Consider the following 11,320-nt stretch of genomic DNA (forward strand, 5'->3'; position numbering starts at 1 on the left):
TCTTTAATGCATGACTTGTACATGCTGTGTCTCCCAAAGAACAAGTATCACTTAAAAGCTAAGTTTTGATTTGAATTTAAACTCATTTCAACAACATTTAAAATAATAGATAACATTGATTATTTTAAGTCAAACTATTTATCAATCATATGACCCCTGGGGGTCCAGACCCCACTCTGGGAACCACTACCCTAGGTCATGCTTACCTTCCACATCCACCCCTTTCTCCACCATAAAGGTAAGGATTTTGTTATTTTTCCAACAGGTTTTTTTCCCCATGCTTCTGGTAATGTGCAAGGACATCCAGAGCATGACTGGGGTTGTGTCAATCCTTCTTCCTGCACAGTAGTGCCCTCAGGCAGGCTTACTTGTCATCACACATCTTACTCCAGCCTCTATTTTTGGCCCAAACATGCCTAAAAGTTCTGAATATGTACTTTTTTCCTGCAGTTTAATACTGAGCAACTACATGATGCAAGGATATCATAACACCATACAGTTATTTTTACAGAATTATGTAAATTTCCTTGCTAACCTTTGCCTTTATTGTTGCAGCTTTGATGCAGGATAAACTATGCCATACAAAAACTAAATATTACATGTATTTATGTATGTATCTCTGCATATCTGTCTGTGTGAATGATTATGTATGAGCAGAATGTGCTGTATGCCCACTCTCGTCAGCAGGCCGCCCCTGCCTCCTCCAGCTTCCGCTCAGATTGTCGGGTGGTCGAGAGGGTATCCAAGAGCGACAAAATGGGAGTAGAAATTGAGACCATAACTCCCGGCGATGGTGCGAGTAAACCTATTTTGAAGAGCATTTAACATTGCTTGATTTAACACTTGATTGTAGGACATTATAGTTAACGCTTTCTTCAATTTCTCCCTGTTTTTCCAGGACGGACATTCCCAAAGAAGGGGCAGTGTGTCGTGGTGCACTATGTCGGTGAGTGCGGAGGCTGTAGTGGAGCTCAGACGAACCAGTTTAGCTTCTATATAAAACGTTTAGTTTATGAGTAAACCTTGTGTCTAGTAAACCTAGTTAATATTAACACTGGTTGTGTGAGCTGGTGCGCTTAAATGGATAAAGAAGCTGAAACTGGAGCTGAATTGTGTCAGAGATTGTTACTGCTTTGGCTGGTTAGCATTGCAGCTAACTAGCGTCAACGCTCTAAATTGCTGTTGTGATTGTTCGGCTAACGCATGCATGTATATTATTTTAAAGCCTTGTTTTTATTCGCTCAGTCGTGATATATGCCCAGTTTTACTGGCAAACCTTTGCTTTCCTTTTTGAGGCTGTTAATAATAAACACTAGTCAAGCTAACGGTACTGTAGCCGCTGTCTATGACACTCCAACCATTGGCCAATCGGCCCCGTGATGCTAACATTAGCTAGCAAGCTAGCTCCTGTAAGTAACCGCAAGTGGGCAGCCTGGAGAAGATAAAGTTACTCATGAGATGAGTGTTGCTGATCAGTTTTCTGTCCTGTGTTTTTTCAAGGCACACTGGCAGATGGAAAAGTGTTTGACTCTTCGAGGTCCCGAGGAAGGCCCTTTAAATTTAAGATCGGAAAACAAGAGGTTATTCGCGGCTGGGAGGAAGGAGTAGCCCAGGTAAGAGCTTGTGTTTAAAAACTACAGATGTTTATTCTGGACATTTAGATAGCTGTGTCCGGCATTTTTTTAATCGTAAAATGGTTAATGCTTTGTGAACCACTTGATTTATTTATTAAAGCTCTGATTTAAACAGGGATTTAACAGCACGCTAGACAAGATTTGATATCTGATTATAGGGGGGTTATAATACGGGTGTTTAACCATTGTAGACAAAGACATGGGACTGGATTCACTTATGAATGAAAAAGCTCTCTTAATATCATTTATTCATCTTCGGGGACTTCTCTACAAATGAGGTGATGCTTTTATTAGATGGATGATCTCAGTCCAGTCCTTGTGAAGCTCCCCCAAATATTTGAATGGATTTTGTTTGACAATCCTCTCAAGGCTGCGGTTCTCCCTTATGCTGGTGAACCTTTTCCTACCACACTTTTTCCTCAACTTTCTAAGAATATGCTTGGATACAGCACTCTGTGAACAACCAGCTTCTTTAGCAATGACCTTTTGTGCCTTACCCTCCTTGTGGAGGGTGTCAATGACTGTCTTCTGGACATCTTTGAAGTCTGCAGTCTTCCCCATGATTGTGTAGCTACTGACCCAGACCAAGAGACCATTTAAAGGCTCAGGAAACCTTTGCAGGTGCCTTTAGTTCATTAGCTGATTAGGGAGTGACACCATGACTTTCCAGTATTGAACTTTTTCCATAATATTTTTTTTTATTTCCACAATCTTATTTTCTGAGACACTGAATTTTGTGTTTTTATATCTGTAAGCCATAATCATCAACATTTCAAGAAATAAAGGCCTGAAATATTTCACTCTATGTGTAATGAGTCTATGTAACGCATGGGTTTCACTTTCTGAAATGAGTGACAAGAAGTATTGAACTTTTTCATGATATTATAAATTTTTTAGATGTACCTGTATATATATGTTTTTGCCTATATTTACAACCAATAATTTGGATTTAAAAAAATCTGCATATATTAGCCATACAAACTTAAACATCAGAGGAGTTTTAGGCTGGACCATCAGACCTACATCAGCTGTAGTTCTTACTTCATCATCATTCCTTACCCTTAAAAGTGTCTTTTAAGGACTGAAAATTGTAAATTTATTTATCCTCTTATACTCCTTTCCCACTGGCCGAAAAACCCGTTTAAATATGCTAAAAATCTGCTCCTGTTGGCAGTGGGATAGGATGTAATCGGCATTCAGACCCGCGTCGACTGACCCTGCAATGGACACGGGTTTTTATCAGCTCGCCTCCGATTGGCTCCAGTGCGAACATCACACCAGGGTGAACACTGGATGACTTTGGCATAATGTGCCTCCGTCATAATATCGCGCCTGTAACTTGGGGCAACAAAAGGATGCCGGCAGCTGAAGGACGAGCGTTGTTGTTTTTTGAACTCAGTGTGCGTTGCCATCTTGGCAACAAATTCCATTTGTATCATCGGCGTTTAAATGTTGTTCAGTCTGCATTGTTTGTATGTTTTGAAAGAGGGACAAAAGTACAAAGTACAGAAAACAGTTGACCACCATGTACATGGCTTCCATGCTCCTTTCCATTGTTTACCTAGCTGTGTTTCAGCGCGCTGATGACGATGTCATCAATGTGATGGCATCAGCTTGACGCACCAGAGGAAGAAAAACAGGCCACGCAGCTCATCAGCTGGCGATGAGATCTGGGTCTGCAGGCAATGGGAAAAGAGTCACTTGCCGATTGTTAGCAGGTTTACCTGCATTCAAAAAACCCACTTTTACATGCTAATTTTAGTGGGAAAGCAGTGTGAGATTTTAGGGACTGAGATTTTATGGTTAATCTACATTCAACTATCTGTATCAGCTAAAATTTATTTGGAAGTATTGACATATCAGATATAAGCAAAATTTCAATGTTGTGCATCCCTACTGAGAATGCATTGTTTCCATTAAGCCAGTACACATTTTTCTATGTAAGAATTTAAACACATATACTGCAAAAGACATATGGAAAGATTCTGAGTGTTGTCAGTCATTCAATCAGCAAAGGGGGCTTTTGAGTCCAATCCTAGGTGGCCACCATAGTGAAAACGCTGTCGTAAGACTACATTCAGATCAACTTGGTAACAACACTTCTGACAAACGGCTACATTGTGCAAGCTCGAAGTTATATCAGCGATGCCCCTAATATTCTTATTTAGACCAAAATGGATGATTTATATATAAAGAAATTCACCCATAGTACAATAAATGTGTGCATCATTTTTCAACCACAGAGACTGCCGTTTGAGTGCATCCAGTGTTTCCCAAAGAATGGCGCTACACTTGGGTGGTAGGGATCCTGCCCTGCTTTATTCTTTATGTTTAAAGGGATATTTCAGGAATTTGAATTTGGATCGATTATAGACTAGATTATAGTAGTGGCGTTAGCCTCCATAGATTTCTGTGAAAGTTATTATCTTTGTTCTAGCTTTTTGTGGTGTTATTATTCCTCAGGAAGCCCGTAGACCCACGCAGCTGATCAGAGGATATCAATGCGCAGCGGAAGGAGACAAAATGAAGAAAGCTGCATCTTAAATTGGTGCCTGACACAGAGGGTTTTTTTGGGGGGGAGAAGTAAAGTGCTTTGTACATTTTGGACACAGCGTACAGGCGAGCCAACATAATTTCTTGGCCTATTTTTATGTAAAACTCGTTAAACTATGGGGACAATAAGTTCCCATCTACAGCCACTTTCAGCAACTTTCACAGAAATCACTGGAGACGCCACTACTATAGCCAAGTACCTCATATGACCCAACTTCAAAAATCCTGAAATATTCCTTTAACTGACTGTGTCTCTGCTCTTGTGACAGTATTCATCAAAAGTACATTAAGACACCCAAATAACATTACTCAGCTTTTTATATATTTCACTTAACACTCCTTAATCATGGTAGGTGAGCTGCATTTGTGGAGGCTTAAGGTGTCGTCGTATCACAACCATCAAGGCTCTAAGGAGGTTGGAGGTTGCAATGAGCTGCTCAGAAATATTGAAACCACAGCTTTATTTTAACATGAATTCTTGCATGTCAATCAGTGCATTTCTGTGATGGATCTGCAAGGGGATGTCTCTGCATGTAAATATTGATTACACACTTATTAGGAGAAAAATAGGAGACAGATGTGCGAAGACATGCATTACTGCAAGTACATGCAGCTACCATCGTCATACGATGCATGAGACCTAACACGATTGAAAATTCATCCCTATTTAATGTGTGTAGCAAGCGGACACTTTGGCGTCATTCCTCACAATGTGATTGAATACAAAACAAGAACCACACCAGCAGGGGTTGATGCCACTTTTCTCCCTCATTAGGCCATAACCATGCAATTACAGAAACCTTGTGGAGTGCTGCTTTGACTTAAAATACCCCTCAGTTAGGACAACAGAGGAGGGCAAAGCGACTTGCGCACTTTAAGTCTCTCTCATCATAGCAGGCAGATGTGCAAGCTCAACACAGCGTAAATATATGGGAGTAAAAGAATGACAGCTGCACAAACTGAACGTTGTGGACTTTGCTTAACAAAATGGAAGTCATCATGCAGGAGAACGGCTTAAACAGTTTTCCCCTTTGAGAGATTTTAAAACAGACTTTATCAGGGCTTCTTTTATTCTGGATTTTATGTTTGCATCCTCTCTCAGACTTTGAATGGAATTTCTACTGAGGGGTGGCAGGAGAAACTCAGGATCAAGCCCAAGTAAAAACAAAAATCAGCTCTTTGCATTCACACTCATAGCTCATTCCAAAAACATCAGGAGTTTTCCAGGAATTTTGTGCAAGCATGAAAGCAACTATTGATAATCACTATTTCTTCAGCAGCATGTTGAGTAATTGAAGCCAAATGCAGATAGCACCCTCTGATGATTAAAACAAGTTATTCAACATATATCTTTGTGTAATTGAGTTGAATTGACCATATTGCCATAATTTTTTTATTGTATCCTAATATATTGTGACTTCCATGAGTATAAGAACTATTTCCTGTCGTATACAGATGAGTGTAGGCCAGCGAGCGAAGCTGGTTTGCTCACCAGACTACGCCTATGGCTGCAAAGGGCACCCAGGGATCATCCCACCCAATGCCACCCTCACCTTTGATGTGGAGCTGCTAAGCCTGGAAGTCTGAAACTTGTGCACTCAACTTTGTTTAAATTCCACTCAGATTTCAGGGTGAGTAGTCTTGATGTAATTAACACTGTCACCTTTAACTACTGTAAACGTGAGGTAGCATTAGAATATCTAAGGCTACGTTCGCACTGCAGTTAAAAGTGACCTGAATCTGATTTTTTTGCTCACATGTGACTCATATATGATGTTTTTCTGACAGTGTGAACAGCGCAAGTCACACTGAATCTGACCTTTTCGAATCAGAATCAGGCCACTCTCGAATGTGATTCTAAATCAGATACATATCTGGTCTTTTAGAAGTTGACTGCAGTGTGAACAGGCAAACAAAAAAAAAAAAATCAGATGTGAGAAAAGATCAGAATTGAGCATTAAGGCCTGCAGTGTGAACGTAGCCTAAAAGTGTGAATGAAAACATGCATACATTAAATTTCCACACATGTAGAGCCATTGCATTAATGCAGCGTTATTTACCCTGTAGCATTAAGAGATTAAGTAGTATGTACATAACAAGCTTCAGCCTCTAGATCCTGTAATCCCCTCTTGCGTCTCCTCCTTAATCATCTCGCCGTTTCTCCTGCCACTGCAGGTCGACTCCTATCTCGGGAACATGGAGGAAAATGTTAACAGAAGATTCCTGCTCTTGATCCCCGCATAGGACCTATGTCTATAGCTTCACTAGATCACTCTCCTTTCCATTTAGATACAAATTGTGTTACATCACTTGCTTTAAAACTTTATCCTTCATGCTATGCTTTAGATTCCATACTGTAATAAGTCATAGGCCATTCCATGTATTTTGTCATATTCTGCTTTGTGTTTTTTATGGTGATGTTTTTTTTTTTTATTTGACTTAAAATTGACAAAACGTGTCAGCCATCAGGACCAGGTTTTCGATAAGCGTCATGAATATTTAATCAAACTCATTCCTGTGGCTCTGTGGCCTTTACTCTAAAACTGTTTTGAATTGCGGGTAATGAATTCTCTTAAATCAACGTAAGAATAAAGTGTTTGACACAGTGATATTTCTATGAAACACCTTTTGTGATACGTGTCATTTGGCTAAAATAGAAATATGGACTAGTTTGTAACCAGGGATTCATGTATCAAGCACATTATTGCCATGAACAGCCTACAGTCTTTGCAGAATAAGAGTTTTGTTTGTCTTTGCTGCAGCATCGATTATTTATACAAATAAACAACTGTTGCTGAAATGTTCCCAACTTGACATTTTAACTGTTTGCTTTGAAGATATTTAAGGGTAAACTTGTTTTCCAACCAAAATAAGATGTGGGGAAAATAGTGATAGAAAGTTCCCCAAAAAGATTTGTAGGCACATCATGGGTTCATGATCTTAATTTCAAGGAGACATGTGTTAAAAGCTTGTAAAAGGTCTGTTCCTTACTCAAAAAGCATTAAAAGAGTAATTTTAACACTAACTTCTACTTTCCTTCATTCACAATATCTCCACCCCACTTTATAATGACCACACATCCTTAGAGTGACATGCAGCATACATGCAGGCTGATAAATTAACATTTAATTACATTTGAAAAATTGCAAAGAAAACCAATGGATGCATTATTGATTTTTAAAGTATAGAGAAAACACCCTTTTATTTTGTGTATATAGAAGGCAATTTTTCACTGCATACCAAACTGAATAAGGTTAGAAGTTTAAAAATGTGCAGAATGTGTTGCTTCAGTCATACATAACTGTTTTATTCTCCATATATGTTTGCATTTAAGACAAAACAAGAATTACCACACCACCTTGTGCTTGTAGCAGTCACTGCTGAACAGTGAACTCACAATAGTGGGTCAATAAGAAGGGCTAGGGAGGTTTCTGTGGCAGTAAGAGAAACAGAAATCTTAAAATAACAGGATGAACATGAGGCCCATTAACCTTAACATTTAACCTCTTCATTGTTTTTAATTCATCCATGAGTCAGGGTGGACGTTAGTGCAGAGTTTGAAGAAAGTCATTCAAAGTTTTCATATGCACTGTATGAACACAGTTAATTGGCCTTGACCTTTGGTCTCCTAAGAAGCTAATCGGTTCATTCTTATGACAGTGAATGCTAACACAAGTTTAATGGTATTCTTGTGATATTAAGTTGAGTAAGCAACGGATGAACATGAGGCTCTCTGACCTTTACCTAAAACCCTCCATGGAATCAAGTCATCCTCAAGTCAGAGAGGATATTGGTGCAAAGTTAGAAGAAAATCCCTTAAAATGTCCTTGAGATGGGTTCTCTAGCAAAGGATACCCATGCAGCCTCATCACCTCAACCTCTGACCAGTGACCAAGGCCACACATAAGGGGGGATAAAGGGAAGAACTCTCTTGGCAATTTGCAAAAAAGTAGGGTAAAAATTTGAAAAAGTTATAAAATGTCAAAAAAGCTGCAAAAATGGGTTGAAAATAGCAAAAAGAACCGGCAAGCATAGGCCAAGGTTGCAAACAGTTATATATATGGGTGAAAAGCAGCAAGAATGGGTTAAGAGTAAGAAAAATGGCAAAATGAAGGAAAATCGGGTGAAAAACAGCGAAAAGACATTTAAAGTGGTAATAATAGGTTGAAAGTGGCAAAAGGAGTAACTGTGCCAAAAAGAAGTGGCAAAATGGTTGAAAGTGTTTTTTAAAAAGTGGCAAATCAGGGCAAAAAAGCAGAAAGTGGGAAAATAGGTGGAAAGTAGCAAAAATTGATTAAAAAGATTGAAAATAAAAAGGCTTAAAACAGCGTATAGGCAGTTAAAGTGACAAAACAGTGGTATAAATTGGCATCAAGTGAAAAAATTGTTTAAAAGAGGCATAAAGTTTCAGATTAAAAGTGGCAAAGAAGTGGCAAAAATTGACATGGCAAAAAGGGTTAGAAGTTATAAAACATGGTAAAGAAAAAAAGGGGGGAAAAACAGCTTAATGGGTTAAAAGTGGCAGAGCAGTGGCAAAAATGAAGGTTAAAGCGTGGAAAAAATAGGTGGCAAACAGCAAAAATGGTTTAAAAGTTATAAATAGAAGTAGCACAAATGGGCAGAAAATTTAAAAGTAGCGTGATTAAATAATTCCAATATCAGAACCCAGTATTAGTTTGGCACACTTTTAAGGTCCAAAATGAGGTAACTGTTAGCCAGGATGCTAGCACCAATGCTACTGATCCAGCTCTCATTCACTGAATTCATCAATAAATCACAGCTGAGGAGGGCAACTCTGTGGGCAGCCCTGCCAGTGACCTCCAAGCTCTCTGCACTTTTTCCTTGAGTAAGAGCAGACATTTGTGCAGAGTTTGAAGAAAATCCCAAACCTGAAAACACAGAGGCTCCAGCCTCAGCCATCACCAGTGCGGAGGTATAAAAATAAGTTCAATGTGCGGCTTAAGCCTTAGATAGCTATGTAAAACGTTGAGTAAAATAACAATGATAAACTATTTTTCCTCTCTTATGTGAATTGTTGGTTTAATCTTGTTGTAAAGCCCCTGAAATCTCAAGCATATTCTTTGCACAGTAAAGGTGAGTTTGTAGCCATTATACGGTATGCCATAGTTTAAAGTTACAAAAGAATCATTTATTTTGACAAACAAAAGGGACCGCTGTTCTCTACTACAGTATATTCTGTACATTGCTCCTCTAAGCAACAGTACAGTGCAGTTAAAATAACCAACATATTCAAAGTTAACTTAAAGAACTGAAGTCAGAGTGTTAGTTTTTCCTTGTAGTCTCCTCCTTTGTTTCTAGTAAAATTTGAAAGCATAACAATTTGCAACAATATTCATACAGCAAAGCAAAACTATTTCTAAAAGATCATCTTTACACGAGCTGTTTCCTTATGTTCTTATTTTCTTCTGTCTTTTCATAAACATGCAGCTGAAGATCAACAACCAAATGAGTGTTTATTTCAGGGCTGAGTCAGCTGAAGTTAAATGTTATTAATGCTGTGCTAAAACACCCACCTCAGCGATTTATTTTTAGACTAGATCTGCTGTAAGGGCTGTCCTGCTGCATATGGGGCTTTTCCCCTCTCTTAGCGTTTGTAAGCTTATCTCTATGATGTCTGTTTTCACTGCAGTCCTGCATCAATGTAAATGATAAAACATATTTTATCCACCTTAGTCCTAGCCCCCTTGTGTGAATTTGGGGTATGACTTCTGGGGCCTTCTGTCAAACTGGTGTTTTCCATAGTAATGAGACACTTCTTGTTATTATTAGAGCAACTGTGGGATCACAAAATGCAACTGGTGAGCCACTGACATTGATTTTCTTTTAATCAGGCATCTGTAAAGTCACTTAAGAGTTTTTCTTTTGGCCCAGCAAACTCTTCACATGTAGAATTAATGTCTCTGAAGGTACAGATAAATTCTTAAAATCAGTAGGCGAGTGGCATAGTAGAATGTTAAACAGAGTGACACCAGTTAATCCAACACCAGCAAAACCATGACACTAGTTGTATACATCAGAAACAATAAATTATTTAAAGGTGACAAGTTCATAACCTTGCAAAGCAGATGGATACACCCATTTCCTTGTTTTACACTGGTGAATCCATCTTGTTAAGCTCCCGTCTGAACTGTTTAGAAAGTGACAGGACCAATCAGCGACGAGAGGCAGTACTTTCAGGCATGCAGTCATGACGTAAACAAGCAGCAGCAAGAGGCTGGTGCAATTATGGTGGAAGAGCTTTGCTTGGATGCTGCTAAAGCGCCAGTTTTATCAGAAATTGTTTTGTTGCTCTTATTTGCCCATAGAGATGTGACAGACAGAACGTTCATCCAATCACACTCTGAGTTTTTTTCAAAGCCTCTGCCTTTTCTCAAACGTTTCCTATTGAAGCTTTTCCAGATGGATGTGTTTCACACATCCATCTGGCGTGTCGGATTAAGGAGTTCAGCCTTGGTGCGAAAAAAAATCTTATCCCTCAAGAAAAGCTTTTAGTGTGGCTCTTTGCTCTTTTTTGGTGAAGAAATGTGGTCTAGTTCTAATAAAAGTGCAGCTATACTATAGCTACAGCTGAGCTAATCGCTATGCCAGTAGCCATTGTATATACCAGCTTACAGTACAACTAAACCTCCCCTGTAACTATTACAAACTCATGCCAAAGCAGGTTAAAAAAGAGCCAAAAACATCTTCTCTGTGATGAAAAGCTTTCAGTTCTGTTCCTTATTCTTTATTTAATAAGGAAATGTGGTCCAGTTCTGATCAAACTGCCGCTATATTATTGTTACATCCAAGCTAAACGCTACACCTGCGTTAGCCATTGCTACCCTCCCCCAGTACAACCATATTCCACCTGTACGTACAGCCTCATTCTACTCAAAAGGCACTGATTGGTCAGGTCTGTTTCCAGACCTTACCAATCATTTCACATCGGAGCTATGCAAGGTGCTCTACTGCAGGCCTATTCAACTAGTGGTCCAGGGGCCACAAGTGGCCCACAACCAACCCCCAAGTGGCCCAGCCTGTGGTCATGCCAGAGATGCAGAGGGCAACCTGTTGTGCAAGTTTTCATAAATTCCCACAGTGATTCAGACTGTGAATGCAACACTCCACGTAAC

At 39.3% G+C, this 11,320-nt stretch overlaps 1 protein-coding gene across 1 annotated transcript; it reads left to right on the top strand.

The window, feature by feature from the left end:
- Nucleotides 1-670: 670 nt before the first annotated feature.
- LOC121517971 (peptidyl-prolyl cis-trans isomerase FKBP1A-like) lies at nt 671-7,206 on the top strand. The gene is made up of 5 exons (XM_041800100.1): nt 671-793; nt 899-946; nt 1,501-1,613; nt 5,643-5,818; nt 6,363-7,206. Exons 1-4 carry the CDS (start codon nt 757-759, stop codon nt 5,772-5,774), a joined length of 330 nt encoding a protein of 109 aa, XP_041656034.1. The 5' UTR covers nt 671-756; the 3' UTR covers nt 5,775-5,818; nt 6,363-7,206.
- The last annotated feature ends 4,114 nt before the right edge of the window (nt 7,207-11,320 follow it).

Source organism: Cheilinus undulatus, linkage group 11 (genome assembly GCF_018320785.1).
Source record: "Cheilinus undulatus linkage group 11, ASM1832078v1, whole genome shotgun sequence".
Lineage (NCBI taxonomy): Eukaryota > Metazoa > Chordata > Actinopteri > Labriformes > Labridae > Cheilinus > Cheilinus undulatus.